This window comes from Macrotis lagotis, chromosome 3 (genome assembly GCF_037893015.1).
Source record: "Macrotis lagotis isolate mMagLag1 chromosome 3, bilby.v1.9.chrom.fasta, whole genome shotgun sequence".
NCBI classification, from domain to species: domain Eukaryota; kingdom Metazoa; phylum Chordata; class Mammalia; order Peramelemorphia; family Peramelidae; genus Macrotis; species Macrotis lagotis.
This window is the reverse complement of record NC_133660.1, coordinates 223,961,385-223,979,619: the sequence shown is the minus strand read 5'-3', so window position 1 is coordinate 223,979,619 and position 18,235 is coordinate 223,961,385. Positions and strand designations below refer to the sequence as shown.

General features: G+C 36.2%; 1 protein-coding gene across 2 annotated transcripts in view; it reads left to right on the top strand.

Moving 5' to 3' along the window:
* TACC3 (transforming acidic coiled-coil containing protein 3) overlaps positions 1-18,235 on the top strand; it is a 32,123-nt gene that overhangs the window by 11,427 nt on the left and 2,461 nt on the right. The window contains exons 2-13 of one of the 2 annotated variants that reach the window (XM_074229951.1): positions 242-401; positions 574-719; positions 1,490-2,578; positions 3,195-3,273; positions 4,060-4,219; positions 5,875-5,927; positions 6,104-6,210; positions 6,852-6,939; positions 8,404-8,553; positions 9,297-9,373; positions 9,455-9,498; positions 15,083-15,243. In XM_074229951.1, coding sequence (XP_074086052.1) covers positions 243-401; positions 574-719; positions 1,490-2,578; positions 3,195-3,273; positions 4,060-4,219; positions 5,875-5,927; positions 6,104-6,210; positions 6,852-6,939; positions 8,404-8,553; positions 9,297-9,373; positions 9,455-9,498; positions 15,083-15,243 — 2,313 coding nt within the window. In that variant the 5' untranslated portion in view covers position 242. The remainder of the gene's footprint in view (positions 1-241; positions 402-573; positions 720-1,489; positions 2,579-3,194; positions 3,274-4,059; positions 4,220-5,874; positions 5,928-6,103; positions 6,211-6,851; positions 6,940-8,403; positions 8,554-9,296; positions 9,374-9,454; positions 9,499-15,082; positions 15,244-18,235) is intronic. The other variant, XM_074229952.1, reaches the window with a different exon arrangement.

Genomic DNA, 18,235 nt, shown 5'->3' with positions numbered 1-18,235 from the left:
AGTTCTATGAAGGCATATTTGGATAAACATTATAGTTGTATCTCTCTTGGGAAGACTAAAGGCACAAATTATTAGACTGAGTAACTATATCCACTATACCTAGGTAGAATATTACACTCTGAATTATGTTCACAGTCAAGTTTGTAAACTGACCCTTTCTATTCCTATTAAGATTATCTGAAAGACCAGCTGTTTCTATGACTATTCCTTACATTGTTATGTGGATGGTTTGCTTTTCCAGAATGAGTCTGCAGATCTTAAATGACGAAAATGTTAGTGGTGATATAACTGCAGAAACTTGTGACTTCCTGTTTTCACCACCAGAACTAACAGGAAGATCAATTTTTCATACGTCCCAGAAAGAAAATGTACCTCCAAAAAATATAGCAAAAGCTATGAAAGTAAGTGTTTTGTTATTATTTAAAAGGTCTTCCATGTTCCTTTTTGGGGGCCCATGTTTCTCTAATGAGAGAAGCTGGAATAATGCTGACACTATTGTTGAAGGCCTTAAATTATTTAAGAATTAACTCTCTGTCTCTTTCTCTCATTCTTCCCTTCTTTCTGTATAAACAGGTAACTTTTCAAACTCCTTTGAGGGATCCACAGACAAATAGAATTTTAAGCCCCACCATGACGGGTAAACTTGAGAACACTTTAATTCTGGATGATTGTTCAGATGATTTAAAGAATTCTCACCCTTCTGCATCAAGACATGAAAAGTAAGTTTTGGACAAATCATTGTGAACTCACATTTCAGATTTTCTTGGCTAGATAGTAGGAGCAATTTTCAACTTTTTCTTCATGGTAACTTCATCTCTTGATTGAATATTGATGTGGTTGATGTACTGTAACCTATCACAGCTGACTTAGTTCCAAAGCTCATAACTCAGAAACTATTTGGGAGTAGAAAACAATCAGGAATCGCATATATAGGTGGAGTGAAGAGAGCTTTCAGTTTTTCTCTGTAAAATACACTCCCTCTTCCCTTAAAATTTCATGGTCTGTTTTAGCTCTGTCCTCAAGGCATTTTCTGTTTTAGTTCCCACTTCTGTCCCTTTTATTCTCTTACTTTATTTTTGCCTCTGGCATACATACAGAAATATATAGTCTTCTTTAAACCTTTACTATCTTGCAGATTCTTATGCTGATAATCTGAGTCTGTTTTAATTTAGCTTTAGAGAAGCTTCAAAGGGGGGACAAGATGGAGAAATTTGGACTTGATGGGAGAGAAAATTATACATAGAACTAGTTGAATATCTGGCTCCAAAACATCAGTAAATGAAGTCAATTCCTGTTATTGTTTAGCATCTGGTATTTATTGTTTATAGCAGATATAATTGCTATAAATGTTATTTCTGAGTAGCCTTGTAGTGTAGATTAAATTTCTATATTGTGATGATTTGGGTGAATATATTTAATATGCTTGTGATTTCTTTCAAATGAATTAAAAATTAATCTTGAAACTGTCACTTTTTTTAATTTCTGAAAGAAAGCAGCAGGTATCCAAGGACATTGTGAGGAAAACTATGAATGAAGATTCTCAAAGACAAGAAACAAATTCTGCCTCTTATCCAGATGATTTGCTGCCAGTGAAAAACAGTGGCTCCTACAATCTTGACTTGGATGGACTGGAGAATACTGATCCGTTTGCAAACTCTTCCCAGATTCCAAGGTCTTTTGAAAGTTTATTAAAGTCTTCAGTAACTAATGGCTCTGAAATTGTCTTAGAAGAAATTAGCTGTTGCTCATTGGATGATACTTGTTCATTTATTTCTGAAGGCTTTAAAGAGTCGCCAGGAATAAAATCTTCTGGAAGCCCAGAAGAAATCTCAGAGAAAAGGTGTGATAGCATAAGATCTGCTTCATTGACTGAAAACAGCACTAATGAAATAAATAGAAAATCGACTTTGGAGGATGAGTTGGATTGCAGTGTGGTAGCCCAGAATCTTATGAATGAAGTGATATCCAGTAAGGAAGAACAGAAGTTGTCTTTGGACTCTGGAAAGCCTGAAGAACCAGTTTCTACTATGGCACAAGATATCCACTCTGACAATTTATCTACACAATTTCTAGCTTGTAACTCTGACTTTGCCATCAATGATGAAAAAAAGACAATTGGTTCTGAATCACCAAATCCTCCCCTTGAAGAAGAGAAGCCTGGGCAAATGGTTGAGCCTTTGAAATTCGAGTCTATAAAGCTAGAATTTGACTTTACTGATAAAGTTTCTGTCAAGCCACCACCATGTAAACTAGGGAAAGGGCCTTTAATTAACCCTCTCTCCAAGAAACCTTCTGTAACCCAGGAGAGAATGACAAAAAACTCGGTAAAGGAAAACACATGTCAGGATAAAGAAAATATGGACCCTCTTCCAAAAGGCTCTTATAATATAGATTGGGATAAGCTTGATGATCCAAACTTTAACCCATTTGGAAAAAGGTCTAAGCCTTCCCCTTCTGATAACCTGAAATCTAGTAATGAAACCACTCAGCTTCAAGAGAATCACACAGCACAAAGGGACTGTCTTTTCATTGAGGAACAAAACAGTTTGACTATTACTGATGATATTTCTAGAAGTCAGTAAGTAAAGTTCTTTAATGGGTGGACTGTCTGTATTATTAGAATCTTGGGATTTCTATAAGAATTTAATATTAAAATTTTGTAGTCCATAAAATTCATTTACTGTATTCAAATTCTGAACTTGTCTCTAAGAATAGCAAGTCAATCTAAGTTTACTATTGAGAATAAAAAATGACTACTGAGGAAGGAAAACAATTGCCAGTGAGCCAATTTTGGCATTCTAATTATTTCACTTTTGAGGTTACAACCATCAGAATCTAGAGCCATTTATAAATGATTCTTTTAAATGTTTTACCTTTTATAATTCTCTCATTCCTGATATTTCATAGTGTAATTAGAATGGTCATTTTGCTTTTTCTTTTTGGCCACAGTAAGTTCATTTTCTGTGGTTTACTTTGATAATACTCCTTTAATAAAAGTCTAGTATGAGAGGTGACATCAGAATTTTTTTACTGATACATCTATAAGTTTTGTTGTATACTTTGAGCTGACTCTTCCTTTGTCCTAGAGTATACAACTTAGATTGATACATTGATAACCAAACCTAATTAACATTCTAGGCTAATATACATTTCAAATCTATTGGTTACCCGTTTTAAACTTATATTGTTTTCAGGCAGGTTATCACTCCTCCTGCTGCTACTGCTGAATCTGTGCCTCCAGTAGAAACAGAGACCTTGATAACAGAGAATCAGGTATGATGTACTTCACTCTAGCAAGATAGAGGGCCCACAAAGGATGTTTTCCACACTATGTGTCTTTAATTGGGAGTATTATCTGGTTTGGGGGGTATTTTTTCATTTTTATTGACAGTAGAGACAGATGCTGTCAATACCTATTTAGTTTTGGTGGGAGGGAGGGAGAGACATAGAGTAAAAGAGATACAAGAGACATACAAGATCCTTTTTTTGTAGGGAAGCACAGGCAACTGGTGACCCTCAAGTAGGTAGGAGAAGCTTGAACTAAAACTGGGTGTACTATCTGGACCTGAGGGAGCAGCCCATCCAAGCTATGGTTGGGAGGAGCATCAAGCAGGCTGGCTTGTCTGGACCACAGAATGCAGTATTAAATTTATTCCCAATTTTATCCTTTAAGAGGACATTTTGAGAAGCAGTACCTGAAGGGAAAAATGTGATTCCTTTATATGGTAGTCACCCAGATGTTTTGAGAGAATTTTGGTTGGGAAAGTGAAGAGCATCTTCTCAGACCTCTTTCCCCCCCACCCCCCCAACACAGGATCTTGTGTGGTCCTTTGCTTGTTGAGAACAAGAATTGTTACCTTCTTTGTATCTTTGGAACTTGGAACATAGTAAGCATTTTCAACTGCTTGTTGATGGATTGATTTACTTCAGACTATTCTAAAAAGTAAAAGTTGTGGAAGGTCTTTAGTTTAATGGTGTTGAAGTCTTGAGAGAGAGAATACACAATTGTCACATATTTGGTTCTGAAGGAGCAAGGTTTAACTCTGAAATTATTTTTAGCAGAAAATAGAAAATTCTTCTGATATGCCAGTTGACATAAGCAGTCAAGTTAATTCAACATTAAGCACTGACTCTGAATTCCACCAGAAGAAGGAATTGGATGCCAATGTCAAGAGAGAAAATGCCATATCTGAAGAAGACTTCAGGTCTCCTTCACAAGGTAAATAGCATTCTAGAAAGTTTTCATTAATTTTAACAATTGGTTAATCTTTAATGTTATCTCAGAATGCTTGCTTTCACACTTGTAATTTTCTATTACTTTTTTTCTCCATTATATAAATATTTTGTTTTCCAATTATATAAAATGGTAGTTTCTACCAATCTTTTTTTTGCAAGATTGAGGTTTTTTTTTTTTCTTTGGCAAGGCAGTGGGGTTAAGTGACTTGCCTAAGGTTAACACAGCTAGGTAATAATTTTGTCTTAGTGCTCTAAACACTTTGCCACCTAGCTGCCCCAAACAGGTACTTTATTAAGGACCTATTTGTTCTAGGCCCTGGGAAAACAGAACAAAATGAAGACTTGACTGCTTGGTTAGTGCTTGTTACTCTGAGGGAGGGAAGAACAATATTCCTTGAGGAGGATTGGAGGGTTGTCAAAATGGCTGGAAAGGTAGTGGAGAGCCAGATTATGGGTGTGGTCTTTTTTTCTTTACCCTCTTTAGGTCATTTATCTGTGAATACTGGGTTATAGGGTATAAACAGTTCGATTCTTTTTTGGGATGATTTTTTAGAATAATTGGTGATGTGCCTCTATTCCATTGTTATCTTTTCTCTTTCTGGCAGAGATGGATTCAGTCTGTCTTTTATCCCTGGCACCTGGCAGTTAATGGGTGCTTGCTTTGATTTTTAAGCTAGGATTAGATAAATTTCAAGAGATTGAAGAGGAAATGGTGAATTAGAGGTTACTTCATCATAGATGACTTTTCTTAGCTATTTGACTGTGAACACTGGGATAAATTAAAGACATTTTATCTTATGGTACAATTTTACCTTGATGGATAGCAAAGTTAAAAATAGGGTGTTTTGTTTTTTTAAATTAAGGATGATGGAGCTAGCACAATAGGCAATGGGGAATACCCCTTTAGATAGGAAGAAGCAGGGCAAACTCCTGAAGAAAATTAGAGAAGAAAGGAGTAAAGATACAATAGGAGAGCTAACTTTTTGCAGAGAGAACATCTCTTCCTACAACACCAGAGCAAAGGAGACAAAGTGAAGCTAGAAAAAGGTATTTGAGGTACACTGTAGGAGTGATGAGGAAAATTGGTGGATGTCCTTGAAGACAAAGAATAGGCTGAGTGAAACAAAGGAGAAAAGGCTAAGTGATTGATTAGGGTTAATAGTTTGAGTATAAGATCAGTCCCCTCCCCCTCCAACATTTCATAGTCATTGTACCCAAATTGACCAGAAAGGTGCTTGTTACCATAATGTGTATGATGTTAGTGACCTTAGTAACATTTGGTAGACTATGTGAATTAGTATTCAAATTTCCTTGCTATTTATTTTCGGACAGTAATTATTGACATTTTCCTACTCTAAATCTGTGATCTATATTTAATTTTGTAATTGCTAATATATTTTAGTTATATGTCAGTTATCTTTTGCACATTAATATTATTTCAATTTCATTTACTAATGCAGTTTCTAAAGATCTTTACTTAAGAATTTTATAGGCACTTGTTCTTTTTAGTTGAGAATTAAATTTTAGAATGTACCTGAAATTTATTTGATATTGTAAATGTTAGTAGAAGTTGGCAAAGGGCAATCCTATAAGTTCAGTGTCATTTGAAATACTTAATTGGTGGATTTTATTCTTTAGTTTTAGGCACGGGTATAGAAATTGACTATCTGGAACAATTTGGAACTTCTTCAGTAAGTATATGAAAACCTTATTTAAAAAATTAATCTGATATTATTTCAACACATGATTTGATATAGGGATATTTCTATCTTTTATTACACATTCTAAACCAAAATAATCTTTGAGATGATTGGATTGTGTACAGCAGTTTAACTAATTAACTAATTAACTTTTTTTTTCTCTTTAGTTTAAGGAATCTGCCTTGAGAAAACAGTCCTTATATCTTAAATTTGACCCACTACTGAAAGAGAGCCCCAATAAACTGGCTCCTGTAACTACTGAAATAGGAAATAGGTGAGATGATTTTTTTTTGAACTTTGTGTATTTTAGTTTATTTCAACAAACTCGTGCTTACTGTGACTAAAGTATTGTACTCCTGTCTGGGGTTCAGAGCTTCAACCAGGTAAAACAGTTGGAGACTACAGTGAGATGTAGAAGACAAGTGTACCTATCTGTATCTTAAATGGAATATAGGTCCCCAATCCCAAAGCTTCAGGGGGCTAGCTGGAGAGGGAGGGAGCTTGCTGATAGTAGTTTCTGCTAATTAGAGTTCTGCTGGAATTAGGAATGTGAAACTTATTAACTTGACTAGAAAATTTAGGTAACCCTCAAGCATTTTATGATCTGTTTAGGATGCTACATAAAGTGATACTTAGGTATTGTTTTGGTGATTTTTAGTAGGCATTTGAACCTTAGAAGTCTTCCTACTCCCAGGACTGTCTGCCTACAGCACATTTGCTTTCTTTGAACCAGAGCAAGGAACTTTTGAACCCAACATAGAGTTGCAGCCTATTTTGGTGGAGGGGCAGGGCCTGCCCAGATAATATCATTGATTTATTTGAAAACGTGAAATAGTGCCATATTTGTGAACATTGAGACCCCAATTAGAAATGAATTAAGTCATTAAAAAAAGGGTATATATATATTTTTTAAAGCCTTCAGGATATAAGCAAGCAATCTCAGGAAAATCCACGAGATGCAAAACTTGATGAATTTGACTTCCTAGGAACACTTAATATTCCTGTAAGTAATTGTTTCTCCTTTTAAACAAAATTTAAAAGACCTGAATTCTACCACTAGTTAATTGTGTTGATTTGTTCTTTTTTTGGTGGAGGGGAGAGAGGGAAGGAGGAATATCTTCTGGGGCAGATCTTTGGGTCTCTTACTTAAAACGAGGCATTTGGCCTAGATCTTTAGCATCAACAATATTTTTAAAGACAGAAAAGACTATATTCTGGTGAGGGTTAGTATTTCGCTTGGTGATTTTTTTTTACTGTTAATTACTGAAAACCATTAAGAAATAATTGAATTGGCAATGTCAGGAAAGCCAGATTGATATCTAAGGATGTTTTTAGAATATTATTTTCAGGAATGCTCTTCAAAAACAACTTAGTGTGTAATACCATTCCTTGTCACCATTATGAAATACTGGTAAAGAACAAAATTCTTAGCTTAGAATGGCTTTATTCAGTCTTGTGTGGTAGTTTAGTAGAAAGAACATTGGATATGTAACCCAGAATATTAGATTTGGATCCCAGGTCTGCTTTTTTTTAGTAACTGACTGTGGGCAAATCACTACATTCTCTTTGTATATAAAGAGGAAGTTTGACTAGTTCTTTAAAGGTCCCTTTTAGCCTCCTGGTCCTGGATTCCTAATCTGAAAGTCATCTGGAACCTACATTAAGAAACCCCTTATCTTCTTATTAAATTTCTCTTCAGTGGAGGTGTTTTTTGAGATCTGAGCAATCATTTAATCTTATTCTTCTATTGGGTAAGATCAGAGACCTTTAAAGGATTATGACTTTTTTTCCCCCTGATCCTGCTGTACTTCTTAGTACTTCCACCTGGAGTGTGGAAGGATAAGGAAAACTGCCGAAATCAATTATTTTTTGTTTTTTTAGTATTTGTTGGAAGTTTAGAGATCTGGAGGGCAGAAGGGAAAAAAAAAGAAATGAAATTTGGTTAAAATTAGGTTTGGGGTTTTGGTTGATCAGGATGATAGTGTCCTCTCCTGTAGTGGGTGAGTAAATAAGAACTCACTTAGACATCAGCTCTTCATTGTTTTGTGGGTTAAAGGACTAAGTTTTGCTTTAAATTTCAATGTTGGAAGAAATTTGTCTTTTTATTCTGAAGTACAAATTTCAGGCTAAAGCAAATAGACTTCCAGTTTTTTGTCTTGTTTTTGTTTTTGCAAAGGCAATGGGGTTAAGTGACTTGCCCAAGGTCATACAACTAAGTATTAAGGGTCTGAGGCCGTATTTGAACTCAGGTCCTCCTGGCTCCAGGACTGGTGCTCTATCCACTGTATCACCTAGACTTCCAAGTGACAATTGAGAAAAACTTTTTAAAAGGTAGTTTAAACCATGCCAACTTAGAGTTGATGGATGAAAAGTGAAGGTCCCATGTGGTTTTTTGGTTCATTTAGCTCCCTCCCTTTTTCATTTGCAGCTCCAACAGTTTGTGTTACTCGTAATTATTTTCCCACAGGTAACAGGATCTTCTCCTCTGGACGGACTGGAATTTATGGGTGTGCCTGGGATAGCCACAGATTTACCTGTTTCAGTAGATTCGATTATAGATGTGTTGAAGTATAGCCAGAAAGACATGGATGTGGCTGTAGAAAAAGTCAAACAAGAAGTAAGATGAAATGATTACATTTAAGATTCTAGTTATGTCTTGATAGATGTGTAAATTAGTTTCAATGCTTGGCTAATTTTTGGTTGTTTGACTAAGAAATTAAGTTGATAACAAACATGTTGGAATCTATTGATTATTAGTTTCATACTTACAAGTTACATATAAGTTTCTAATCTAGGGACAAAGATATTTTAAAGTATCATGTTTTGAAATATATTTGAAAATATCTAAGAGTGAGTGGGAGGAAATATATTTGGAATATATCTATTTGAGAGGGAATGGAATGGAGGAAGAACTATTGAGATCTTCAACATTCAGGACAAGGAAAATGAATATTAAAAAAAGTCTCATAGCCTTAGGCCTATTTTACATTTTATGGACAAGTCAGATAAATAAAAACACCCATTTTAATACTAGTACTAGTCAAAATAGTTTGTTTTTTTTCAACTCAGAAGTATCTGGTTTTATCAGTGCAAGGCAAATGGGGTTAAAGTGGTTTGCCCAAGGCCACACAGCTAGGTAATTATTAAGTGTCTGAGACCAGATTTGAACCCAGGTACTCCTGACTCCAGGACTCATTTAATCGGTCAATTAGGTTTTTCAGTTGATCATATTTTAAGTTTACATTGTTAGTTTTGTGTATATTACTTTTCCATCATATATTCTAATTGAAGTGTTCTGCCTATGATAAGGCCTACCCAGTTCATTGAAATCTTAAGTTTGTAATTTATGTGTATATTTAGGTTAATGAAAAACAAATGAAAATTCAAGAATTGGAAGACAAATATGAAAAATTCCATGCGAAATATTTAGAGATGGGGTATGTATCTATTAATTCAACTTTTAATCTCCCTTAAAGTGTTCTTTCATGGTCTCTCATCCTTTCTTTATAATCCTTTAGGAAAATTGTGGAAGAATATGAGGGGATAATAACTCGACTGATGGGTAAGTTAAGATGGCATCAACTTTGAAAGTATGAATTATGGAGCTGTCTTGGCATCTGTCCAACCTCCTTATGGGGAAAAAAGAAGGAACCTGAAACCCAGAGAAGCCCAGGAACACAAAGCAACTCAAATGTGTTCCTGATATAATCGAAGAGTAAAACCACTTTGACTTGATCAGTTCCACCAGGACATTCACATTTCCTTTTCTATCAGTACTGTAAATATAAGTAGTGACTTGGTGTAAAGGAAAGAGGCTCACCACGGGGTCAGAAGGTCCTGGTTCAGCTGCTGTTTTAGACAAGTCCCCTAGCCTCAGGGCCCCAGGCACTTATGAAGGTGCTGATTCTCCTTGGTCAAGGGCTTCCTACACCAGGAACTCACTGATCAAAGCAAGGAGGGCTGAGCAACAGCCCCTCAAGAATACAGGAGGTGAGTGGAGTGTTTTCCCACCATCTGCTCCTCTCTCCAGAAGAGGACTTTTTCAATCACAAATCTACCATGATTCCTACTTCTTTCTTCATTAAGTTAGACTTGCTGTCAGAGTCCTTTAAATTTCCTTCCCTTGGGCAAATTTTCTTCTTGGGACAAAACTTTTAGCTCTAAAATGCTGAACCTCAGATGTTTCAGAAGGTCCTTTGACAGCTAGATATATAAGGCAAAGGATGGGTATAGGTAGGATGTTGAGTTTGTAAAGGACAGAAAATTCTCCAAATTCCCAGAAGAATAGCATGAGTGGCCTTGATCACCAGCAAAAGAACTTGAACTTTGTTTAAGAGATGGAAAGGAGCTAGGGAAGTTGGAAGTACATTGTATGTATGTGTAAGTTCTATTTCAATAATGCTGAGCTTGAATGTTCTATTCTGGTCATTTGGGCTTCGTGAGAATCTCTTGTAACCTAATATCATCACTCTTGGACTTCCATCCATCTATAAGCTAACCAGTATGAGTACTGCTGGGTGGAGAAGGGGAATGGAGATGGACACTCATTGAGAGCATACAGTAGAAAATTGGGATTAAACTTTAAAAATGGTTTAGTGACTGAAAACTGAATAGTTAGAATTCTGACTCTTCCGATGATCATGGGTGACCTTGGGCCTTGTTATCCCTTCTCTGTAAGATGAGGCAGTTGGATCCTCTAGCTCCATATCTTAGGCTCTTATGAACATTTTCCAAGGCTAGTAACATTGGCTCTGTGATAGTTATCATTTGGCCTGCTAAGTGTCAGAGTTGATAAACACTTGATAAACATTTCATTTAGAAGGATTAAAACCCTGTTAATCCCATTCACCTTAAGGAGATACCAAGTTAGTTGTTTTTCCTGACTGTTTTTGAACTATATAGGAGAAGTGCAGGAAAAATCCTGAAGATTTATCTGTGATTAGAAAAGTGAATTATGCTTTTCCTTGCTGTGGGGGAGGGCTTGAATATTTAAAAAAAAAACTATTCATACAGAAAATCTTATTCTTTTTGTTTTTTCAAGAGAGATTTGTTTTTGTGAAACTGGAGGTAAAGGAAGCAGAGTTAACCTCATTCTGTGCCTCTTCTAGGATGTTACCGTAGTCTTTGTCTTCTGCATTAGCTTCTTTTGACCTTGTTTCTTTATATAGCTAAAAAAATCTTAATTAGACCTATTTTAGTTAAAAGTATCTCTAGAGATTTATTTTTAACTCTTTGTAGTCTGAACACAAATTCTTTGAGAAGTTTGGAGAAGAAAAGTACAGAAAGAGATGGGTTATGTTTTTATACCAATTGGGAAGTGTTGCTATTTGTCTTAGAGAACCATGACATCAGGAAATGATACCATGACATGCAAGTGTATTGATTTTTTTTTTTTTTTTTTTTTTGCAAGGCAAACAGGATTAAGTGGCTTGCCCAAGGCCACACAGCTAGGTAATTATTAAGTGTCTGAGACCGGATTTGAACCCAGGTACTCCTGACTCCAGGGCTGGTGCTTTATTCACTAGGCCACCTAGCCGCCCTTAGTGTATTGATTTTTAAGTGAGGGGGTGGTGCAAAGTCAGCAGCCTCAGTTTCTCTTCTTGAGCCATCTAGGCCCAGTGGTCAAATATGGATCAGGACAATGGGAAATGGCCCCATCCTCCAATTGCTAGACCATTCATTGATGAGAGCCTATTTACGTTGAAGATCAAATTTTATTTGTTCAAGAACTTGTCCTCTATCTAAATATTGTTGTTAGAGAATCAATTGTTTCTACAGTTTTGACATAAAAGTATGTTTGCTGTCTAACTACCCATCATGGGTGGTATCAAGTTGTTTTTTTTTTTTTTTTCAAAAACATACTGGAGTCACCATTTTAGGTAGCACTTCACTTGATGTCTATTATTGTTTGAAAAGATTTTATATGTTAAATCTTAGCTAAAAGTAATAGGCTTTAAGTGGTTTTCATTCTTCTTAATCACTTATTGTTTAGGGAGTTTGAATTTCCTCTTTTGTTGCTTGAAAGGACCTTACTAGTACATTTTTGTTGATTCTTCCAGATTATACCTTTGAAGTGGAGTCTTTTAAATTTTTGAATTTGGAATGTAATTTTTGGATTAAATCTTTTTTTTTTTTTAAGAATATGTATTTTGTTCAACTATGGTTGTTTTTCCTCTAATTTTGAAAAGCATGATGGTACTTTATTTTTTATAATGTTTAAAGAATTTAAAAAATTCTATATTTTTTAATGATTTTTATTCCTTGATGAAAGAAAATTAGCATTTCTATTTTTGGTATTTGCAGTATTCATTGTTTGTAGTCTTCTCCACTGTAGGCTCTTTTTAACGTTCTCAGATGATTGCTGACTATTTCTTTTTCAATGTTTTGTAGACTTTCAGTTAATCTGCTTGTATTCCCTAAATCTGCCCAGTTATTTGTTGCTTTTTCAAAATTGTTGTTCCTTGGGGTTACTCTTTAATTTTATTTCTTTTATGCTTTGATCTATGGTTTTTTAAAAATTGTTTTGTATAATTTCTCTTTAGACTTTGGATAAAGTTGAGCCATTTGTCTTATTATTTTATTTTTTTAACTTTTAGTCTTTTTGTTCATTGGATCATGTCATAGATTTCCACTTCCTCCATTTACAGACAAGGAATTTTGAGACTCAGAGGTCACATGATTGCTAATTGTTTGACGTCAAAACCAGGTTTTTCTGAATCCAAGCCTTGAGATCTATTCATTATACCATGACTCAATTATTTTAACATATTTATAATATTTTTAATTTTTCCTTTTTAACTTCTATATTATTAATATTTCAAATTAGATTTTGCAAAAAATGAGTTCTTTTTTGAGGCGCAAGTTTTATTTGATTTCCTACTCTTTTTTTTTTTTTTGATCAGGCATAGATAAAAATAAAAACACCCAAGGTGTGGGCTGTATTTGTTTGAGCAGTTTGTAGCACTTTGACCTGGCCAAGAGATAGAAGAAGAAGTTATGTCTGTCATTTTATCCTTAATGGTCTGGTTGGGAAAGGAAGGAAATAGCAAGTTCCCTCTGTTTTTCAGACAATTAGAGAAAGAGACCAAGTGTTCAGGATAAAAGGACAGGAAGGATATCTCATCCCTTAGGGCATACCTTCTCTTCAGTAGCTGGGGTTGGGTTTCTGGCAAGCTCTATTAGAAGGATTCTCCTTGGCCACTTGGGGTGGCCCCAGACACTAATGAGGGGTAGTATAGAACTCCCTGATGAGGAGAGTAGATGAGGATTAAGAGCAGCCACTTTATTTACATCTGATTGTTTTTGGAGGGTAGCAAGTAAGCTCCCCAGATTGTGTCATGGTATCCCTACTGGTGGGACACTTCTTAGATGAAAGTGGTCCTTGTTCCTGGCACTTTTTTTACATTCTTTTGACCTCCAATGATTCTTAAACTTCTCTGGGAAATGATGGTGATTGTACTTTTATTATAAAGCCTATTTTTCTGTCAGCAATCTGTTTGACCCTCTTATAATTGTATACAACATTGCTTTTGTATCTTTATCTTTTCTTCTAATTGTGACTTTTTACATTACTTCCCAGTCTTGGTCTTAACTGTACAGATAACTAATTGATTCTGAAGTAACTTTCACATTAGTAGCCAATTGTTTCATATTAAGATGCTTAGCTTCATTTGTTTGGTAATATTTGTCTCTTTCACTTTAGCATATTTTGACTACTGTTCAAGAAAATATATTTTTCATAAATGAGACTTCTGTGTGACCTTTGAACTTTGGCATTTTTTAATTCCAGATTTCATTTTTTCCATATTTTTCACCATTCATTCTTGTGCCTATCTTTAATTGAAGTCACAGTATCAAGAAATATGTAGACTTGGTTTGGAGAATCTTGTGAAATTCTCTGGGTCTGGAGTCAGGAATACCTGGGTCCAAAACTGACCCCCAGACTCTTAGTAGCAATGCAACCTTGGGCAAGTCACTTCTACTTCTTACCTCAGTTTTCTCTTCTGTAAAATGAGGATAACAGTCCTTTGCTCCCTGGATTGTTACGAGGATCAGATGAGGTGATGTTTATTGAATTCCTGGCACCATATAAATGTGAGTTTTGATTATTTGAAAAATCTCTGCACTTTTTTTTTATTTTTTTTTGTATTTTTTAGGTTTTTGCAAGGCAAATGGGGCTAAGTGGTTTGCCCAAGGCCACACAGCTAGGTAATTAAGTGTCTTAGACCAGATTTGAACCCAGGTACTCCTGACTCCAGGGCTGGTGCTTTATCCACTGTGCCACTTAGCCGGCCCTCTGTACTTTTTTTAAATAGAGGTTGGCACATATTAATTTTTTTTTTTTGCTTATATTCATTATGACCACTGCAAGGCATAATGATAAAGAACCCTCTCAAATGATGGTTCTTGTTGGCTTTTGGGCATATGATGAAATCAGCTCCTTTGTTATCTTCCTGAAGGAAATTCTGGAAATCATCATTTAGTTAGTCATAGTTTTGTTCTGTCATCTGTTTTCATAGTTAATGTTTCAGTTTTTCCAGTGGTTTATAAGCTCAGTGGCTAAAGAAAGTGTCAGTAATTAATTACTTCTGGATTTTTAAAGCACTAGGAAAGTAAGGCTGCATTGATAATGAAATATCATTCTGTATTGTTCTTTGTTTTGTGGGTAGCTATGATCAGAGAATACGACCCTGTCATTAGGAGTGTCAGCATATGGAGCTGGGTTTGTCCTCTGCATAGGTGGTCTGTTCTAGGAGACTGGCACTTTAGAGCTTGGGTTCTGATGGCATAGTCTTTGGGAACCAAGTGTCTCCTCTATGTCACAGTGATTCTTCAGAATACTTTTTCTTTCAGGTTTTTGCAAGGCAAATATGGGGTTAAATGGCTTGCCCAAGGCCACATAGCTAGGTAATTATTAAGTGTCTGAGGCTAGATTTGAACTCAGGTACTCTTGACTCCAGGGCCAGTCCTCTATCCACTGAGCCACCCAACTGCCCCCAGAATACATTTTAAAGAGATATTTCATGTCACAACCTTTATTTTAATGTGATTTGTGTTTCAGCTTATTAACTTCTCATATTTATTGTGAGTCTTATTTATAGTGAACTTTTCAATGAATTAACTTATTTGACTGTTTATATTAATAGCGGATGCTCAGCAGCAGAAGGAGGTTACAAAGGCTGAAATCCAGAAGATTTTGTCAGAAAAACAGCAAATTGCAGCAGATCTAAACTCCATGGAAAAATCTTTCTCTGACCTCTTCAAACGACTAGAAAAACAGAAGGAGGTTTTAGAAGGATATCGAAAGGTTTGGTTAATCAATCTAAAATAGTTGAGTTAGAATTTTAGGCTTATCAGTTATCATTAAGCTAGTAAATTGGGCTGTTATTGATCCTCCTCATTTATTTTACTTTTAGCCTGCTAATTCTTAGTATGGCTAAGATTGATCTCTGGGCTAGCATAAACCTGAAGTAGGTTTTTAAAAAAAATTTTAACATTTTATTTATTTTTCAATTATATACAATAGTAATATGAACCCATCATTTTTTCCACGGCTCTGAATTCTACAATTTCCCCCCCCCCCCCCCCCAAGGCTGTCTGACAGTCTTTTCCTTGTTACCATGCCATATATTGATGTAAATTGAATGTTGTAAGAGTAAACATAAGAATAAACATAATCCCCCCCCAAAAAAAGATGGGTAACCTCAAGAATAGAGGGGGGGGATTTTACTTCAGTCTGTGTTCAGATTTCAAAGGCTCTGTCTCTGGGGTAAGTTGCTTTCTTTATCATAAGTCCACCAGAGAGGTTGCTTCAATATTTTTCCCTCAGTTGCTATTACTAGCTGTACCTCCACTCTGTTTCTCCCTACTCTCCTTTATTCTATTCTCTTCTCTCCTTTCATTCTGGCCCTGTCCAAAAGTGTGTCTCTCAGCTTCTTCATCTCCTTTTCCTTTCTCCCAGTACTTTCCCCCATCGCCCATTGACTCCATCTTTTTACTATATTATACCATTATATTCCGCTTCTTCCCATGTTCTGTCTATATATGCTCTTTCTAACAGCTCTTATAAATGAGAAAGTTCATATGAATTATCAATATCTTCATGTGCAGAAATAAAAATAGTCCAACATCATCAAGTTCCTCATAGTTAGTCCCTCTCTTCAACTCCCTCTATGCTTCATCCAGTATCCTGTACTTGGAGATCAAACTTTTTGTTTAGCTCTGGTTGTCTTGATAGAAAAGTTTGAAAGTCCCCTGTTTCATTGAAAATCCATCTTTTCCCCCTGAAAGAAGAGGATGTTCAGTTTTGCTGGGTAGTTGATTCTCGGTTGTAAACCAAGATCTTTTGCCTTCCGGAATATCATATTCCAATTTCTACGAGCCCTTAATGTAGATGCTGCCAGATCCTGTGTAATCCTGACTATGGAGTCTCAATAGTTGAATTGTCTGTTTCTGGCAGCTTTTAGAATTTTTTCTTTGATTTGGGAGTTTTGGAATTTGGCTATAATATTCCTGGAAGTTTTCCTTTTGGGATCCCTTTCAGTGAATTCTCTTGATTTCTATTTTACCCTCAGCTTTTAGGATCTCAGGGCAATTTTGCTGTATTATTTCTTGAAAAATGAAGTCTAGGCTCTTCTGATTGTGGCTTTCAGATAGCCCAATAATTTTTAAATTATTTCTTCTGGATCTGTTTTCAAGGTCAGTTTTTCCAATGAGATATTTCACATTTTCTTCTAATTTTTGGAAGAGTTTTATTTCTTCCTGATTTCTTGCAAAGTCATTGGCTTCCTTTAGTTCCATTTTGCATTTGAAGGAGTTATTTTCTTCAGAGAGCTTTTTTATCTCCTTTTTTTTTTAAGATTTTTTTTTGCAAGGCAAACGAGGTTAAGTGGCTTGCCCAAGGCCACACAGCTAGGCAATTATTAAGTGTCTGAGATCAGATTTGAACCCAGGTACTCCTGACTCCAAGGCTGGTGCTTTATCCACTACGCCACCTAGCCGCCTCTTTTATCTCCTTTTCCAGCTGGCTAATTCTTCTTTTTAAGGCATTCTTCTCATTTGCCTTTTGTTTTACTTTTTCCATTAGGTCTAAACTGGTGTTTAACATATTTTCTTCAGTATTTTTTTATGCATCTTTCACCACAGTTTTGGTTTGGTTCTCATGATTTTTCGGCATGGCTCTCATTTCTCCTCCCAATTTTTCCTCCATCTCCCTTAATTGCTGTTCAAAGTCTTTTTTGAGCTCATCCATAGCCTGAGCCCATTTTCTACTTCTCTTGAAGGTTTTGGATATGGAAGCTTCGATTTTTGTCATCATCTGAATATGTGTTTTGATCTTCCATGGGACTAAAGTAATTTTCTCTGGTCAGATTCTTCTTTTTCTGTTGTTTACTCATTTTCTCAGCCCAAGGCTAATTTACAGCACTTCCAAGGCTTTGGGGTTGTTATTTTGGGACACCCCACTGAGACCTTTATTCCTCCAGGGTCTTAATGCTCTCTAGTCTGTACTTTGATAGGTAGATGACCATGCTCTGCCCTCTGCCCTAGGGCTATAGGAAGGAGTCCACCTATCTTAGTATGGAAGTTCAAACTGTTGTATGTGAGTTGTAGGCAAATAGCAGAGTCCTACCCTAGGGATAGCAGAGAAATCTCTGCAGACTTCTCTGCAGACTTCCCTTACCATCTCTGGGGGTGCAGACTGCTTTCTCCTGATTCTTGCTACAGGTTCTGGGGCTGTGCTCCTCATTCCACACTCACCCAGGTGCAGCAGAGTTCTCTCACATCCCCTTCAAGCTGTTGCTGGTGATTTCTGGGCTTTGCTGCGCTGGGCAGGGCTGTGCCACAGCTCTTTTTCCAACCCCAGGTCCTGGTGAAGCACATCTTTACCTCGGAAGTTCTAAGTTGTCTTGGACTGGGAAAATATATCACTAAGGCTTTCTGTGGGTTACGCCCTGCCAAATTTTGGCTAGAGCCATCCTTTGGGGTTTTTTTTTTTGTTGTTGTTGTTGTTTAGGTTTTTGCAAGGCAAATAGGGTTAAGTGGCTTGCCCAAGGCCACACAGCTAGGTAATTATTAAGTGTCTGAGACCGGATTTGAGCCTAGGTACTCCTGACTCCAAGGCCGGTGCTTTATCCATTGTGCCACCTAGCTGCCCCTCATCCTTTGTTTTTTGGGGGGTTTGGGGGATCGGAGTTATCAGCGTTCTTGGGGAATGTTGCCTTCATGCCACCATCTTGACTCACATCCTGAAGTAGATTGTTGAGATTAGAAGAAAATTCTTTCTAAATACTGGTCAGTGA